Genomic DNA, 20,242 nt, shown 5'->3' on the forward strand with positions numbered 1-20,242 from the left:
AGCTTCTAGATCTAATTAACCTAATTCTAGGGAACAGATGATTCTACCAGAATACAATCAGGGAAAATCAGACTTTGGAAAAGAATTTCCAAAGAATTTGGAAAATTCTATAAGGGATTTCTATAAGGGATACTACAGGACAAACAACACAAATTTTTAAGGAATTTCAAGGGAAACAGAGGAGAGTAGGCAATCTATAGATTAAAGGAGACTTCAGAGGCATGCCAACCAGTTGCACGGTATAGACCTCATTGTGATCTGAATTTCAATAACTGCACTACAAAAAATTTAAGACAAGCAGGAAAATGTAGACAAACTAGATTTTTAAAGGAATTATTAATTTCGAAGTGGGATGATAAAAGTATTTTTTTTAAAGAATTCTTATCTTTTAGAATTATGTGCTGAGATATAATAGGAATGGAGGAAGTGTTGTAAGATCTTGAATTTGGGGGCGCCTGGGTGGCTCAGTGGGTTGGGGCCTCTGCCTTCGGCTCAGGTCATGATCCCAGGGTCCTGGGATCGAGCCCCGCATGGGGCTCTCTGCTCAGCGGGGAGCCTGCTTCCTTCTCTCTCTCTGCCTGCCTCTCTGCCTCCTTGTGATCTCTGTCTGTCAAATAAATAAATAAATAAAATCTTAAAAAAAAAAAGATCTTGAATTTGTTTCAAAATAATCGAGGATAGTGCGGATAATTGGTGCAAGTGTAAATAATACAAGATTGCTCGAGTGGATAATTGTTTAAGCTGGGTGACAGGTAAATAGCAGTTCATTATACTGTTTACTTTTGTATATGACTAAAAATTTCCGTAGCAAAATGATAAAAAATTTAGAAGATAGACCACTGGAAGAATGGACATGGAATATACAACTTCCCAAAGATCAGAGGGGTAAAATATGAATAAAAAAACAATTCATTGACTAAAAGCCAGGAAAAGGGAGAAGGGTCGGGGGGAAGACCTAGATAGCATTCTAAGGAGAAAACACAAAATAAGATGGCGGAAATACGGCCAAATCTGCCTGTAATGATACGTGAAAATGGATTAATCTATTAAACACAAATTGGAAATTGAGCTCTCATATATATATATTCACACACATACATACATATCATACATATACACATGTATATGTATATATACATTTTATATATATATATATATATACACACACACACACACACATATATATATATATATATATATATATAAAACAAGAGAAACCCCTAAGGAAATGAAAAGAAGGGAAACGAACAGGTAGAAACCTATTTGCTAGACTAAACAAATGATAATAAACCAAAATCAGGTAAAACAGTTCAATAAGGTAAGGACTAAAACTTCCTGGATAGAATTAGCAACACAGTGATCTTTGGTGGAAGATCATTTTGTGAAAAATGGCTTGGGGGCACAATGGGAGCTCCTACCAGGTGAGACCTTGTGCAAGAAGCAGTGAATGGAAGAGGAAGAAATGGAAAGGCGGAATAGGTAGCAGAAAAAGCAAGTGAAGGAAGCACATTCCCAGTTAGGCAGGGAGGGTCACTTATTTATCATGTATTTATGTATTAAGCCTGTATAAACACTGATGTTATGAAGTCCCAGGAGGAAGGGAAGGAGAGGAAACGAGAGAGAGGGTAAGGGGAGGGGAGGAGGCAGAAAACGAGATCCAGAGCACCACGGTGGACATTAGCAGAAGACAAGAAGAAAACACCTTCTATTTTATTTTATTTCTAATTTATTAATTTGTCATTACACAAACAATACATGAATGCATACTCAAAACATCAAATATTACACTTAAAGCTAACGCACTCCACCAAACTACTGTTAACAGTTTGGTTAGTATCCTTCCAGACCTTCTCTGTACATTTTTATCTTATACAAATTGGTACTTAAGAAGTACACTATACAGTATTGTGTGTGTGTGTATATATGTGTCTTGAAAACAATGGTATCACATGTATTGCATGTATTAGCCTTCATTTTCCTCCAAACTTTCAAAAAAAAATTGTATCTTAGAGATACATGTCAGTATGTGTATGAATCTTATTCTTTTTCATTGATGCCCAGTGTTGTATAGTGTTCCATCCTCTTAATGGGTATTTTGTTTTTTCCAATTTTATTCTATGACAAAGATACAATTGTACAAGCCATCCTGAGAACACAAGTATGAAAAGTGTGTTTCATTAAAAATTGGAAATGCTGGGTGACAGGGCATGCGAATTTTAAACTTTAATGGGTATCATTCGACTGCCTTTAAAGGTAGCTGTGCCAATTTATACATTTATTAGCAATGTAGGGTTCCTCTTTTTCCACACCCTTGCAGGCTTGTGATTTACATATATCTTAAGTATTTGCCAATTGGATTTGCAATAGTTTATTTTTTAATGTGCATTCCCTTTATTATGCTGAGGTTGGGTATCTCTTCATAATCTTGTAAAACGTTTTGTTTATCTGCATTTTCACAGGGAGATTTCTGTAAGGGATATGTAACCAAAAAGCAAGACTTACTGCTTGTCTAGCTGGAATTAATTTTTGTTAACTACAGATCTAGTTTTTTCCCCCGAATGGTTATGTTGTCCCAATACTATTTGTTAATAATCCATTCTTCCCCTACTGATTCGAATTGTTACTTTTATCCTTTACTCAATACATAGTTTTTTCTGGATTCTCAGCTCTATCAGATTTATTTTTTGGCATCAGACACCTGAGTTATTCTTAACTTGGTTCATTGAATGGTGGCTGGTTTTGTCAGCCATGATACTGAGTGTGCTGCTTATGAGACAATAGATAATATAACTCATGACACACAAATTCTATTCTAGTTAAGTTTGATTTAAATCAGTTTCATTATCTACAAACTTAGAGTATTAAAAAATATGTAAACTTCTTTCTTTTAGGGGACAACCCACAGCCTCGATGTAGAGATAGGAAGCTTTTCACCACGTCCCCTCTTTCTGAAAGTATTGTTTGATGTAAAAGCTTTTTGGTGATTTAAGGTTGTTTCCTGGCAATGTCAAACGGTTTTATGTGGCATGGCAATATTACTGTTGATGTACATGAACCTTCCATTCAACAGATTATATGGGGGTCCACAAACTATGACATACACTTCGAATAAACAATGGCACTTGAGTTTTTACTTTTACATTGGATGATAGCTCTGGAGTGCACAAATCATGTTCGATTTTATCTATCCCCAAACATCTAGTACAGGGTGCGGCACCTGAATTGAAATAGATTTGAAGTGCATTCAACAATGTTTCTATAAAATAAAAAAATAAAACCCAAAACTTCTCCAAAACAAAACCTATATGGGATTTACAAAGTTATACATATTTATTTTTTCCTGTTCATCAGACACCTGATTAAATTGGATATTAAATATTTTAGTAGAAACACTAGAATAAGACACTAACCTGATATTATCTCATGCCAAGTGTGGGAAAAATATTCTCTTGCTGTCCAGGGACCTCCTCAGATATTATCTATCTATAGATGCGTTGCTTGCCTGTGAAATGATGGTAAGAACTGTAATCTGGAAAACAGTCGAATTGCAGTGGGCAAGAATACTTTAGTTATATAGAAAGATGAAAAGATAAAAACTTTTTTGGGGGGGAAAGGAGAAGTGTGGCATTTGCCTTGTTTTAAAATTCAGTTATTTTTATGATCTGAGTTAGCACACCTTTTCCTTCCCTCTTTCAAAGGGGTAACTTTAGCTTATGTTGGCAGTCTTGGTCCATAAATTTAGATGCTCTGTTTTAAAGCTCAATCCATGACATCAGACCATGGGAAAATTCTCAGAATCACCTAATCTACCAATTTCCCTGGTTAGAAGAAGAAAAAATAAAGCTAACTCACTAAGTATGTTGAACATATTTTATGACCAAGTAGACCATGTTAGTGCAAAATACCAACTTAATACTTTACTATTACCAATCCTGAAAGACTATTGTACTTTTATTTATGATTGTTTTTTTAAAGAGGTCTGTGACCTTTAACTTGTTTTGTATAGTGCCTCACTTAGCATATTTCATCTGTAAACATAGCATATTATACCGATTGCAGCCCACTAAGGAAATCATATTAAATAGCACTTGTACAGTAATATTCTTCACTGAAAAAGGAGTACATACATTCAAAGAACAGATCTTGCTATAGAAATTCTGTGACTTGATATAGAAATACACGTAACAAGGACGATTCCTAGAACATTGAAAAGGGCAAAATAGGGAGCAAATATACGTCACTAAACAACAAATCATTAGTATTGCTAGAAAACAGAAACATGAGTTACTAGGTTGAGGCAGGAGGAGGTAGGAGAAAAGGTTCAGTTTTGCTTAGGCTGCAGACTTACAGGGAAGAAAGAAACCTTCTTTCTGAATTGAACTGCGTCAAAGAATGAAGAAAAAGTTGAAGCCAGCAAAACCATTTTGACGGGGGTTTCGGTATCTGCAATGGAGCCAGAACCCCTGTTGTCTTTTCTGGGGAGGGATAGCCCTGAAAGACAGGCTTTGGACTCATGCTTCTGGGCTCCTCTAATCCTAGTCACCATAAAAGGAAAAAATTTGGTTTACCTATAGGGCTGAATTTATAGAGGCATAAATGTGATAGCCAGGGCTCCTCTGATTCTCTTACCCTTTTGCTGAATTTGTGAAATTAATTAAACAAAGACTTTCATTTCATAGAGGTATATGGATGTTGGAAGGAAAAGTTTTGACTTAAACACTGTTAAAACTTGGGGTTTCAGATCTTTCTTTGGAAGCAGAAAAATAGGCACCTGACGTTGGGAATGGTACAGAAAGATCCAAAACAAACTTCCTAATGAGCATCACAAATCTGCCTATTTATCATTTTGTAATTCTGCCTGTTCATCATTTCTGGATTATTGTCTCTCCTAAATTACTTCTCCACTTCCAGTTTCAGCTCACCCATCTATTGTCCATTATTGATAACTAGAACGATTAATTTTTCTAAAACATTTTTCTGATCACAATCCCACTGCCTAAAATTATTCGATAAATTATTTTTGCTCTAGATGCCAACCTACTAAGGTGGATGAGTCAGTCTGCCTGTCTCCTGGGAAACAATTCTGTGGCTATCCAAAGAGCTTAGTTTATGCTCTCCTCTAAGCTTTTGAGCACTTTTTCTTACCAGGTGTCACCTTTTTGAGGGCATGTTCTTAACAAAACCATCCTTGACTGTTTTTATTATTGCACTGTATATGTTGGTTTATCTATGCACTCAAACTGAATCTTTAGAGCTGGGGGTTGTCCTTTTAACAAAATTACTGAAGAGAACTGAGTCATGTCACAAAGTGCCTACCACTGAACCTCCCTTAAAAAAAAAAAACTCGTGATTTCAGATCATCTTGAAAATTTATTCCCCCCAAATCAACTGGTAAGTTATTTCTGGTTCTACAGAGGTAAGTTCCCATGAAGAACAGGTATTTTTGTTACTCTAATTCTAAGGACTTGCCTCGCTCTTTTTAAAAAGGTCTAGGAGTGACTATAGAGTTTGTAACTTGGAGAGACATCACAATCTCTTACCTGTGACAATTCTTTGTGAATAAAAGCAGTTATGATTACCCCTCTCTGGGGACTTGATGGTAAAGCAGTCTGTTTTAATACTTCTGCTTAACTCATAGTATAACAGAATTGGAAATATTCAGTTATTTTGAACATACAGCAAGTAACTACATACTTAATATCTCATAACCCTTTTTTGGGGGGAGGGGATATAGCAAGCCGTAAAATCTCATTTTCTTTAGGGAAAATTAGGTATGTATTGTAGACACATTGCCATTACCAAAAACAAAAATTTTCACCTATGATTTTCCGGTTGGCTAGAGTAAACCCAACAGAAAATTTACACGGCACCTTGGTCTATGAGCATTACACTGAGAGAATTATAGATGGCATTTCTATTAGATGGTGCCCCCAAATTGGCACCTCAATAGATATTCCAATTATGTGGAGCAAGAGACCTTAAATCTCCTGAGGTCACACTTAAATTTACTTAGATTTCTAAGCAAACTAACCACTTGGGAAAATGTCTGATGTTGTTCCCAAAAGTGTATCTGATTCTGAAGAACTTTAAGCTTTTGGACGTCTAAGTCTGTCCCTGACTTTGGGGTCGGGGCATGCCTCATGAGAGTAGGTTTGGACGTGAAGACTTCCTTTCACAGCTGTTTTCAGGGGTAGATACTGGGAAGGGAGATACACAGGGAAGTGGGGGAGATGGCAGAGCAAAGTACAAGCTCTATGGTAATTTTGTATTTTTTGAACACTGCACCATGAGTTATCTTCTTCTATTATTAAACTGAAAAGTTTATTAATATTTAAGGCTCTTGATACATATTGCCAAATTACTTTCTAGAAGTATGCAAGAAAGCTTGCCTTTTCTACATTAGGTCCTGCTATTTAAAAGACAAAAGGTAATTTGTTAACTATTAATTTGCATTTCTAAGGTTACTAGAGGCTGAAACTTGAGAAACTGCCATTTATTTCTTCTGTGAACTACCCATATTTTCTGTCGTGGTGGTCTTTTTAAAACGTAGTAGTAAAAATTGTTCTTAATTACCATTTAAAATTAACATTATCAATCATTTCGTGATTACTTTATAAAGTGTTTTTCTATCCCAATAACCAAAATTGATATTTTCACAAAAATCCCAACCTTTCCTAATACTAATTTTTCTTTGCCTGTATTAAATATCACACTGTTTACATTTAAGCGGCATACCTGGTGAGCCTTCCAGTTAACATTTCCAACATGAAAATTTCATTTTCTAACTTATCTGTGGGTGACTCTACTTAAAATCTCACTCCACATCTATAGGACTGCTGCTTCAATCGTATGTCATTAGTTCCTTAGTTACTTCTAGTGTTATTAAACTTTTGTTTCTATTCAATGTATCTTCCAGAACAACTGCAATATAAAATATTTAGTGATCCCACATACACCCCAATTTATGCATTTAGGCTAAATCTAATGAAGTTTTAATTTTAAATAGTAAAGAACACTTATTTATCCTCTTCTCACAACACAGAGAGCTAACTATTTGTTCTTGTTAACTCCTGATTAACTAGCTGGCTATAGACACAAAGCATGTTAATTTTCTACAGGCACCTTTCTGAATTCAAGTAAAAGTTTTGGTAGACAAGGATTTTACTTAAATGTCACTGACATAATATGAATCTTGAGTACAAATATTGCTCACCATTCTTGCATTCTTTTAATTATTTTACTTTGAAAATTTAAGAACTATCATTAAGTCATTAGTAACACAGGTTTTCATTTAAGGAATATCTTGAACTGTGAAAATACAAATCTAGTCAAATTAAATTTTGAACACATATAGAGCCAAATATTTCAACAAAACTGCAGTTTAATTTCAGAAAATGTGTTAAAATATATATTTATACATCAATTTCTGACATACACTTAATGTGTTAGTATACACAAAATGATGCTTTCTCTTGAAACTGTATTTATGAAATGTACATTTTAATTTAAATACTCAGTATACACTGCACTTAATCTGCATGTTGCATTTATTAAATACATTAAAATCTGCAATGTAACAAAACGTTTTCTGCATACGAAATTCAAAACACCATTTTAAATGAACAAAAGATGGCTCACTTCTTTTTTTTTTTTTTTTTTTTTTTTACAACTAGTGTATAGTACACTAGCTCAGCTCCACCATACTACCTGTTCGTTCTTTTTTATTTGACATTGTTCACAGACTAGTACATATTACAATAAGAGTGCTGGATAAAAACATGAGGTACGAAAGTGGTTCAAAGATTATAGGTCATGCAGATCATGCTAGACAGCAAAGAAAATTGTGACCGAGAAAACACTAAATAAAAATACATAAAGAATGTGCATTATAAAAAAAACTCCATTACACAGCTTTGCTTCTTTGGTTACAAAGTAGGTTGAACAATTTCACAGCTTTTTATTCCCACCCGAAAAAAGAAAGTCATACGAAATGTCAAAAAGCAGAGGAATCGTGGCAATTTCTCTATTAGAAAGTAGAAACAAATGAACAAAGTTTTCTTCATCAAAATAGCCCAATTATTTATTATATCACAATAACTGGTGACTACCTGTACAGTTGCACTATGTTCTTCATACTTACACTATACAAAATTTACATTCAAGCTGGGTCTTTACTACTGAAAATAAATACCGAAGGTAAATTGCCATTAGTGTTAGAAATATGCCAGGATTCTTTTGTTCAATTATTGCCTAAACGTTTTATCTATTAAATGCAATCCTGTCTTTCAAATCCTTTACTGACACTTATAATTATTCAAAAAAAAATTAAAAAAGTTCTGTGACATTGTTCATGTACATTATGAAAATAGCAGCCCTGTAATAAATAAAACACAAATAAATGAAAACTTACGTAGGCAAATGTTACTGGTATTGAAAGAAAAGTGGCTCTTTAGATGAACTGTTATTTAGAATGTGACAGGAAGGCTCAGGGTAAATCCATGGATGACAGGAAAAACGAGAGAGCCACCAAAGCTCTTAAAAGACCCCACTCATGCGCACCAGGTAAAATGCAGACTTTGCTTGCTTTAATAAACCCCATCTATTATACTCCTCGTGTACGGATGACATAAAACGGGACACCAACAGCGCTGCATGACATCTCAAAGGGAGGAAAAGCTCCTGTAGAATGATTGTCTAATACTGAAAAGGCCAAACACACAACCGAAGCATGGCTACTTGCTTTCGTATAAAGTGGAAAGAATACCAGTGGCACACAAGGATAGATTGCTTTCAGTTTTTTTCTTAATGAGGCAAGAAAGCTTTATGCTGAGGAGACATTCGGCTGCTGTGGAGGTTGCGCTGGCTGCGGAGGCTGTGCTATCACTGCTTGCTGTTGAGAAGTGCTACCAGGATTGGCCTGTTGGGCTGGGAGCTGGGATAATTGATCATTGTTGGAAAGAGATTTTAACAGTGCATTTTCTCGTTCAAGTAAAGAGTTTCTTTCAACTAATTCTTTTATTTGTTCCTTTAGAACTTCCACTTCTTCTCTTACTGCATACATCAAATGGCTTTTCACCAGATCCTGTGAAAAACAAAATTAGTAATGTCAAAAAGAGTGAAAAGAGAAAGGTGTTGCTATCTGGTTCTGGCCTATCTGGGGCCTTCTTAAATACGAAGCATTTTTATACTGGTTTTCCTGCTCTTCTTGCTTTAAGTTTCTACTGTATCTTGACTGACCCTAAGGGAGAGAAGGATGGAAAAAAATCCCGTTTCCAACTAGGCAGCAAGCCCAGGATTTCCTTTCAAAGTCCAGAGTGATTTCCTAAAATACTAGGTTCCTTAAATTGTCAATTAGAAGCTTAGAATTAGAAAAAAAAAAGTTTAAAATCACAAGCTTAGAGGTTAGACCAAGAGAGCAAAGGATATTAAATTAATATTAAACTAGTTATAGCATTTCTTTAAGAGATAAAGCAACCTACAATTTCCAACTCTAAAACTTTAAAGAAAAGTTGTTTGAGACTAACAGTCCTTACTTATAGTCCACAGTTTTAATAAGCCTCAATCAAAATATTTTATATAATGTGAACAGAGTACATTCAAGGGAACAAAAAAATTGATAGTTTAGCAGAAATTAGAAACAGATTCAACAAGTTCCATTTATTAGAGCTAACTAAAACAGCATTTATAAAAAGGAAGGCTTCCAGCTAAAAAGTCTTCATTTTAATACTCTTTGATTATAAACTATTGTTAATGCTGAAATATTTGAAGGCACATAATGCATTCTGATTATGTACGCCCCTCAAAATGGCCCTGATTTATCAATGGTAATGCATGAAATGTGAGATGTTCAAATGGGGGGAAATATTAACTCCACTGGTATTTCCAGACTAAAAATTCTCAATGTTCTAGCATCTATAACTAAATCTGATTATCAAAAAATATACTTTGGTTATCTTGTTTTAAAGAAATTAGGTGTTTTTTAAGAATTGATAAAAACCAACTGCTTCCTAAAACCAACAACCTATGAAATGAGAGAACTATAAACTTTTACTTACCATTGCTTGTTCTATTTTGTTGTCAATGGCTACACCACCTCCCCCAGATGCACTGGAAAAAATTAGAATATTTCATTAAATTATTCTAAAAATGTAAAATTCTTTCCAACTCTTAAAATAATTAAAAACATTTGTTTTACTTAAAATCAAAAATAGTAAATTAAAATAGCTTATTAAAGCCTGTTTTCATAATTTCAGTATACTCAAAGCTCTCATTTTAAAAATAAGGGATTTCTGTTAACAGATGACTTCCAAAAATCCTTTGTGGCTCCAACATTTCTAATTTCCTTATGACATACATATGTTTTAAAAACAACTCCCAATTCTATTCAGGAGCTTTTAACTCTGTGAACTTTTAGAGATACCTTTTGAATGACCAGTATACTCTTCCCCATCTTTTAAACTTCTTCATTTACCATTTACTAATTGACTTTCATGTGGAAATTCCAGTGGTCACTTACTGCATTAAAATTCAGATGATGACTTACTTTCCTTCTATAGATTTTACTTCTGGGTTAAAAATTTCTAGAACCAGCTTCTAAAGGCCCTTTGGGCAAATGATACTGGCAGGGTTGGTTAACACCAATCTCAACATTCTGGTAAATCTTCATACTCTCAGTGTGGGTTACTGGCAAATATCACCTACAAAGGTATGTGATTTGGACCAGTTTTTCCTGGAAATATTTGGAAGCAGTCTAGCTAGTAAGTATATCCAAAGTTCAACTATCACCTTAGCATCTGTATGATAATAACCAAAGGTTCATTAATTGTCCTCTTAAATAGTAAGAATAACGAATATCTATATCCTTTTCTTGGTATTTTTGTAAATTTTGAATAGTTATTAGATTTTCCTGTAAAGACAAACCTGACAATTTTAATCTACTTTATCAATACAAAAAAGAGGTCTTTAAATAACTGATATAAAACTGCAAAATACTCTTCCATAAAGCATATTCTAAGAAAACTTAGATGCTAATAGATTTGAAGACTATTCTACTTTAGATGATGCAGGGCCTCAGACTGTTATCATATTGAGGGGTAGGAATATCCTGTCTTATGTAGTGATGCCTTTTATACTGTAATCTAAGTAGATCTGGTTATAATCCTGGTTCTGCTACTCACTACTCACTACTCACTGTGTGACCATCACCAGATCAAGTATTTAAGACCAGTTTCCTCGTGTAAAATGAAGGGATAATGCCTTAGTGGATTTCTTACTTCTAAATCCTTGAATCAATACACAGAGGACACAAGCTTGTTTATGTGAGCATTAGTCACATTAATTACTACCTTTACTTCTTGCTGCTATTTCTAAGATGCAAACAGATTTTATATACCTAGTAACTAGAAAGGATATACAGATTGTTAATACATACTTATTATATATGTTAGGCTTTAAACAGCTGTAGAGGTGTGTAAAACAAAGTATGGCTACGTGTAACTATAAACTGTAGAACAACTATATAAACCATAAGGCTTTGGTGTAAAGTTCAGTTCAGACACCACGTGGATATGTTCACCAAATATTGGCTGCAATTTGCAAAAAGACAGTGTCAGGCATTCAGAGTTTGTTTGACCATCCTATATTATACTCTCAGTATTTTTTATTTCTATGTCAATAAGGAAAAAGTGAATTAGTTTTAGTCATTTCTTGATGTAAATACATTAAACTCTTTGAACACATCTGTTTTAAACAGAACACCTTAAATGCTAAACACCAGTTTTATATATTAACAAGCAACTAAAACAAAGCCCCCTAACCCTTAAAAAGGGTTTTTTATGATTAAAATAAGATTAGTTAAGTTTCCAAACCATTCCCTTAGGCTAAGGAACATTAATCAGCACCTTATTCTTTGCTGATATAATAAACTTTAATCCTGACTCAGACCTCTTTTACAGCAATGCAGGAATAGATCTGCAAAGTGTAAATGGATCATACTGAAGATATGTGTCCCTTAAATAGCATTAATAACCCAATTTTAATAAGCATTGTGCTTAAACAATTAAATCAGTCAGATACAATTACTATCACCACAGTGATTTCTGGCAAGTCTGAAGGCTGTTTTTAAACAATTCTATATAACCTATGGCAGTAGTTCTCAAACTTTAGTATGTACCATGCAGTCATCTAGAGGTCTTCTAAAAACAGACAGCTGGGTTTCGCCTCTGGGTTTCTGATTTAGAAGGTATGGGGTGGGGCCCAGGAATTTGCATTTCTAACACATTTCCCAAGATGCTGATTCTGCCACCTGACAGATCATACTTTGAGAACCAATGGCTTAGAAAGATAAAAGCTCTAAGAGGAAAGAATAAAAAAACTTCATTCTATTTTTTAAAAACTTCTTAACCCAGAATACAAAACTTTTTACCCTTCATGACTTTGACCCCTGCCATCTATGGTCTCCTTTCTTCTCACATTCCACCTAGCCTGTTGTGTTATTACATTATTGTGTGTCCTACATTAACCGTTCAGCCTGTTAAACATAGATTGTCTCAGGTTTCCATGGCTTTGCAGACCAGCTCCCTCAGCTGCAAATGCTCATGGTTCCAGTTCATCTGGCTTTTACTTGTTCCTTAAGATGGCTCCAGTGCCACGTCTTCTGTAATGTCTTCTGATTTCCTAAGGTAGAACCAGTTATTCTATCTCTCCTGTGGTTCACTAACCTTCACAAACTTTTTATACTGCATAACCAGGAAAGGAGAAAAGCAATTCCAGCTCCTCCACATACTCACTGCATGAATTCTGGAAAACTATTTAACCTTTCTGGACCTCAGGTTTTCATCTAAAATTAGGGTTATATACCCCAATTCATAAAACTCCTGTGAGGATTAAATGAGTTTAAATACTACTACTACTATGGTTAACTCTATCAGACTGAGTTCCTTGAGAGAGGTTCCTTATCTCCCCCTCTGTGAAGAAGTGAACACAGTGCTTGGCAAGTAAGAGCTCAACAGCATACTGAAAGAGTCAGAAGAGTCAATATGACAGCAATTTGATCTGAAAAACAAACAAACAAAAACACTAGTTTATATTAGAAAGCCATTAAAATATTTTGAGTTTGAATAAATTCATAGTTCTCAAAGTATGGTCACTGAACCAGCAGTATCAGCATCACCTTAGGACTTGTTAGAAATGTAAACATTTAGGTCCACCCCAGACCTACTGAATTACCTACTCTTGAGGTGGGACCCTGGAAATCTATTAGTAACTCCTCCAGGTGACTGTAATAGAAACTAAAGATCGAGAAAGCAATTTATAATAAAAGGTATCAATCTGGCAGTCTTAAATAAGTAAGAGGGTATGCTATTTCAGGATCCTTGAACATAGTTTAAGAATATTATTTCAATGAGGGTAACAAGTTGTTTTCTATTGTGTTCAAAGTCAACATAGTGGTTTGGGTTTCACATTCTTAAAAATGAGAATGATGAACTGAAGCAGAATGAAAAATTTTCCTTTATTTGCTTCCTTGACCTAATGGTAAAGATTTATACCTTGTTTTCTTTTTTACAATTGCATTCACTACCCTATAACTTGATGTTAACTTAAGTTCCAAACTTTAGTTCCTAGCACTCTGTAACTATTCTGGTAAACTCTAAATGCTGTATAAAGGCAAGGGATAATTTATAAAATGAAACATTCTGCTTGATATGGGTCACTCTTTTAGAATAAAAACATACCATGATTGGTATTTACTACATGAATTAAAAATTGTGGGTATGGAGGAAATGGACAGAAATATAGAACTGTGGGGAAAAAAGACAAGCAGAGCTATAGTGTTACCTTTTATATGAGGAGTTTTTTTTTTTTTAAACTAGAATTAGTTAAGAACCAAATGAGCTTGAATTTAATGGTTTCTTTTTAGATTTTTTTTTTTTTTTAAGTAATCTCTACACCCATCATAGGGCTCAAACTCACAACCCCGAAATCAAGAGTCATACACACCACTGACTGAGCCAGCCAGGCATTAGGATTTAGTGTTTAAATAAAGTAAATTACAATCAAATCCACAGGAAAAATAAAACTCAATGAATCAAAGGTACATAAAGATAGCCTGGCTTTCAATGATGTTCATTTTAAAATCCACCCAAGCTGCCTCCCCACACCCTAGTTTTTCTTCCCAGACCTTCCTTCCTCTTATCTCAACAGATCACTTGGCAACTTCACTGAGAAGAGACCAGATATGAACCTCTGGCTTCAGAAATTCCTACATTTTCATCTTTCTTAAAAGACTGTTTCATTCATGCTCTCAGCTCAAGGACTTTGTACGTAACATCTCCAGTCTCTCCTCTCTAAAAATCAAAATCCATGAAAGTGAGGTTAGGCTAACTTGATCTCACTTTAAAAACAAACAAACAAACAAACAAACAAAAAACCCTTTATGAGAAATCAACTTTTTAAAATCTTCATTAATGTGGACAGAGTCATCTTGGCTACTTATTTAAAATAAATATAGAGCAAATTTCTTCTCTTACATTTTGACTATTTTGTCTTCTGTTCTGCCCTTAGCACAAATGCTAATCAGTAAAGCAACAAGGTAGAAGAAAAGAGCAATTAAATGATTGCCCACTTTTGCAGGTACATATTACTTTAGTGAGTTCTTACTGCAAGCTTGAGAAACAATCTCCCTTATAGTTGAGGAAACTGAAGCCAAGTAACTGACTCAAAGTATAATGCTAGAAACAGTACTGAAATCTAGACTTAATGGCAAAACACAGGCTTTTTCTACCTTAACAGTAAGACTGCGTGAAAGCAATAAGCAACTATCTATAATAACCTAAGAGAAATGCAGACTTACGTATATTATGAAGAGTCCTTTAACTATGTACCAAATGTCATTTGTGAAACCATAGCATGGATCCAAAATTAAATTATGTGCCTAATACACCATTTATCTTATCTAGCACATTCCTAGATGATGTTGAGCTCTAAGAACAAGGGAGGTAACTTCTTGGAAAAGGCTCTGTGATCTTTAGACAGCCAATACAGTTTACCTATTTGCTAAGAACTAAGAACTGTTCTTCTGGTTTGTTAGGAAGCTGAAGATATTTTAAATAAATTTTATGTATCTATATGCAGAATATTTAAAAAATTACCTTCTCTTGCCAAAAGACCCTTCTAACTTTCTGTGTTGAGTCAAAAATCACAATTAAAAATCCACTGCAGGAATTCCCCAAGTTATAAAATCAAATCTTTGATAATAAGAACTTCTTTGACTGAGCTGGCAAATCTGATATACTTATGTTCAAGCCCCCTTACCCAAAGACGGTAAAAATGATTTTTCATAAATTCACAAGTAGAAGCTACAGCCTTTCCAAAAAAAGAAGCTACAATCTTTCTTAGAGGCCAGACTTCAGGATTCACATACTGTTTCTGATAAATAATGTACAACCTTCATTAACCCCTCCCTTTGCCAATAAACTCTAAAATAACATAATTACAACTAAAATGGATTAATTCTAACCTAGGTAACATTTGGCCTCTTTCTTTCCTCTTTTTTTTTTTAAGATTTACTTATTCATTTTAAAGAGAGTTGGGGGGGAGGGGCAGAGAGAGAGAGAGAGGGAGAGACAATCTTGAGCAGACTCCTTGCCCAGTGCAAAGCAGACATGGGGCTTGATCCCACAACCCTGAAATCATGTCCTGAGCCAAAATCAAGAGATGGACACTCAACCAACTGAGCTACCCAGGCGTCCCTACATTTGGCCTTTTTTCTAAGAAATACATATTTTCTTTTTTTTTTTTTTTTAAAGATTTTATTTATTTGACAGAGAGAGATCACAAGTAGACAGAGAGGCAGGCAGAGAGAGAGAGGGAAGCAGGCTGCCCGCTGAGCAGAGAGCCCAAGCGGGCCTCGATCCCAGGACCCTGAGATCATGACCTGAGCCGAAGGCAGCAGCTTAACCCACTGAGCCACCCAGGCGCCCCATATTTTGTTTTCTGAAAGAAACTATTAAGTCACTGATGGCAACAAAATAAATCTAATGAATGTACAACTCAGCAAGCCTAGAAAAGTTAAACAGAAAAAAAATACATCTCTTCTTTAAGAGGAATTTAAAAAATATTTACAGCTTAACATCTAAGAGCAAATTAATAGTTCTTCTAAAAAAGAGCCAAAATAGATACGATTCAGGTAAACTTATTCTACGGCCAAAGGTAAACTTCTGTGTTTAGCAAAAAAAAAAAAAAAAAAAAAAAAAAAAAAAAAAAAAATCCAAGTTAACAGTAAATTAAGTTAAAAACTGAAAATGTTATGTATTCTAACTACTGACCTTAAGTTCTCTATGTAAAAACAAAAATGTTTAATTTCATGATTAAATTCACAAAAAGCCCCATGAAGATTTTTATTAATAACACAAAATAAGTGATTTTTTTGGTGAATGATAAAAGCTATTATTCATGATAGGCAAGCAGGTAAAATGGCTACTCACAAAACTACATATTATTATTTTCTCAAGTAACCAGTCTTACAATGATACGCAAAAGAAAAAAAAAAAAACAAAAACAAACCCAGTTAAATATTACATAATGACTGTGAATTGTTTTTTCATCTATAGAAACCAATTATGTTCTTAGCATATTTTACATTCATCTAATTAATTTAAGGTAAAAATCCTGGCCAGAAATGAGTATTTAAAGAGTAAAAAAGAATACATGCATGGATTATACCAATGTCAATTTCCTGGCTTCGCTATAGCCATGTAAGAGGTTACCACTGCAGGAAGGGGACAGGGGACAAGACACACATACAACTGGGTGAAGGGCTACATGAAGCCTCCCTATATATTTATTATTTTTAACTTCTTATGAATCAATAGTTATTTCAAAATAAAAGTTAAAGAAGATACATGCACGTGGTAAAAAATTAAAACAGAAAGTGTACATAAAAAGAGATACAATTAATACAAAGTCCCTCTCCTACCTCAGACCCCTTTTGTCCAGAGTCAACCATATCATCTGTATCAATGGCCTTTTATAAAGTCTATTTAAGAAGAATTTCTGTAGTATTTTGGAGAAGCTTAACTAGATGCCTCAAAATAGAGAAAAATAAAAAAAACTCCTTTAATAGTTTCACTAAAATACAAAATATTTCTAGAAACCTATTAAGATTAGAACCCCTATGAGAAAAATGGGTAGATTTCACATGGATAATCCACAAGACATGAAAAAAAACCCCAGGATCTCATTCATAACAAAAATACAGGTTAAAACTATAATGTAATACCATTTCCCTAAACAGACTGGCACACGTACTATAAAATGTAATACACTGTTAGTAAGGCTGTGGGAAATGGGCCTTCTCATAAGATGCTAATTCAAGCTGTATACCGGTATAACCATTATATAGAGCAATTTGGTTATATCACAGTTTTACACATACATACATTCTCACTCACTCTTATTTATTTACTCTTTGATTCAGCAATCCTAAATGTGGGAATTTATCCTATATTTCTACACATGGGAAATAATATATTTATAATGCTACTCATTATAGCACTGTTTATAACAGCAAGATTTCTAGTAATCAACAGGGAACTGATCAAATAAATCATGGTACAGCCATCTATTCAACTGAATACTACCCATCTATAAAAAAAGGCCCCACAAAGATGATTTTCTGTGTACTGAGATGGGAACAATATACCCTAAAGATCTTTAAAAGTAAAGGTGCAGATGTCTGTATATTGCCACTGTGTGAGGGTGATACAGATAACAGTATTTGCTTGCATACGCATAAAGAAACTGGAAGAATAGACACATACAAACTAAGAAAGTGGTTATCTGCCTGAGAAGTCAGGCAGATGGGGGACAGAGATAGAATACTTCCACTGCACTTTGAAGAATACTAAAAAACAAACCAAAACCAAAACCAAACAAAACCACATTCCAAAATGAAAATAACTCACAAGAGTTATAAAACCCTGTACAGTGTGAACTTAAGAACAAATGGCAGACAGGAAACAGAAAAGAAAGAAAGGAGGGGAAGAGGAGCCAACAACTCCATTTTCCTTGGGAACTACTTCATTTTGGAAGATTGGCACTTTGTTTAACATTCAAAATAACAATATAAGTAATATTTGTGATTTGTAAAATTTACTTCTTTGCCTTAGGGTGAATTATAATCACTTAAAAAATTATCATGTAAGTAATGTTTGTAACTCCTAATGTAGCTATTTCTGTTAAAAATTATTCTGGTATAAAAAAAAAAGTCTGTGATAAACATCTTTGATAATAGGCTCTATAACTTTATACAATAAAAATGTTACATTAAAAATGCATTCCAGGGGCGCCTGGGTGGCTCAGTGGGTTAAAGCCTCTGCCTCCGGCTCAGGTCATGATCCCAGGGTCCTGGGATCAAGCCCTGCATCGGGCTCTCTGCTCAGCAGAAAGCCTGCTTCTCCCTCTCTCTCTGCCTGCCTCTCTGCCTACTTGTAATCTGTGTTTGTCAAATAAATAAATAAAATCTTAAAAAAAAAAAAAAGCATTCCAGAGAAGGTATTGATAAGATTAATACTAACTTTACCTTCTTTTTCTTGATTTCTTTACATTTCCAAGTGAGGATATCTTGAGGGAGTTAACTTAAGTATTAGGCAGTAAAATTCTGATAGTTTTTTCCTCAGAGAGTCACTCTAAGGAAACAATTTAAAATCTAGCTGAACTAAAATTCTATTAAAACACTCAAGATGAAAGAAGTAAAAATTCAGTCTTGAAAAACTGAGCAGTAATACAAAAGCGAAATATGCGCAGCAACTTTACCATTACAATCCAAACAAACTAGTTTAATATTCTTATTTCAAGTTAAATATTTAAATATAAAAAAATATGCACCAGCTAGTTATTTTTTATTAGACTAACATTAGGCAAGGTTTGACAGGATGAAAATGTTATTTTCTTCCTTTAAGTCAGGACTGAAATAAGCAAGGGTGTGAGAAAGGGGTAGGAGAAGAATGGCATTTTCCTGAATGTTGGAGTGCTTACATTTAGAGGAGGCTCTCTTGAAAGAGAGTGCATTGTACTACTTACACAGCAGCAATACATAATTTGATGATAGCATAATTCATTACTGACTAAAGTGAAGGATGAGTGTCAAGGAGCTTAAGCCCAAATTAAAAATTTGCCACTACAGTCCTTATTACTTTAATTTACTTCCTGGAGACTGGGAAAACAGTATATGATTGACAATTACCTAGACTGAGATGTACACTAGCACCTTAAGAGTAAAAAAGGAGAGAGAGATTAGAAAGGATTTCAAATGTTGCCAACTGATGTCTAGCTCAGAATACCTTACAAAAATAATTTAACTATCCTGAAAGGGAATAAAGTGGATATAATCCTATATACTCATTCTAGATATTCTAAAACCATTCTTTTTATCTGCTGGAATAGAAGCTGATGATTAACCAACTTCTAAAAACATTAGAATTAACAAAGTATATATTAATCTAGCAAAAGGTTTATGTTTTTCAGTACTGACTTGAAGGACCACCTTTCATAGAAAGATGCATTCCTTCCTTTTGACTATGAAGAAATAATAGCACTTTCATCACCTAAGGAAATTTTCATGGTGTAAGTATGTGAAAATGAACAAAACTGGAGAAAGAACATGACAGAAAAGAATGTCAAGGAAAATCAAAACTAAAACTCAACACTCTTAAGATCTGCATTTCATTTCAGAGACCAACAAGAAGTATTGAATTAACTTCACCCAGCAGTGGGCCTATTATAAAAACAACCTTTTTATATAGCTAAATCCACCTAACATCGTTTTAAAATCCAACCAACATTTCTAAAAGTAATTCAGAATTCTTTAGAAATAACATAAAAATGGGTCAAAAGAAAAAAAAATCAGAACTAGCTTACTAATTTATTTCTAATGCCAACATTTACATTATTCCCTCCCATTCCAAATTCCTGTTCACAACTTTTAAACTGGATATCCTAAACTTGAGACTCTGTGTAGTTTATTCTCTCTAAATATTTCTTTGGAAATTCTACCATTCTTTCATAGGTTTCAGTTCAAATATTTTCTTTTCTGTAAAGGCTAGTTTTCCTACCCTTCCAGAAGTAGTATAGTAAGTCATGCCACACACTACCATTACAGCTCTAACCATGTATCTATCATAGGCTGTGTTTTAAGAGCTGCATCTATTTCCTACCAGACAAAACTCTATGTGCTATAAAAAAA

The 20,242-nt window shown here is 34.2% G+C and overlaps 1 protein-coding gene across 2 annotated transcripts in view; it reads right to left on the reverse strand.

The window, feature by feature from the left end:
• Window positions 1-7,363: 7,363 nt before the first annotated feature.
• The window catches only part of TSC22D2 (TSC22 domain family member 2), a 48,060-nt gene continuing 35,181 nt past the window's right edge, over window positions 7,364-20,242 (reverse strand). For both annotated transcript variants that reach the window (XM_032345620.1, XM_032345618.1), the window contains 2 exons: window positions 10,056-10,107; window positions 7,364-9,082 (listed from right to left, as the gene is read on the reverse strand). In XM_032345620.1, coding sequence (XP_032201511.1) covers window positions 8,822-9,082; window positions 10,056-10,107 — 313 coding nt within the window. In that variant the 3' untranslated portion in view covers window positions 7,364-8,821. The remainder of the gene's footprint in view (window positions 9,083-10,055; window positions 10,108-20,242) is intronic.

Source organism: Mustela erminea, chromosome 1 (assembly GCF_009829155.1).
Source record: "Mustela erminea isolate mMusErm1 chromosome 1, mMusErm1.Pri, whole genome shotgun sequence".
NCBI lineage: Eukaryota > Metazoa > Chordata > Mammalia > Carnivora > Mustelidae > Mustela > Mustela erminea.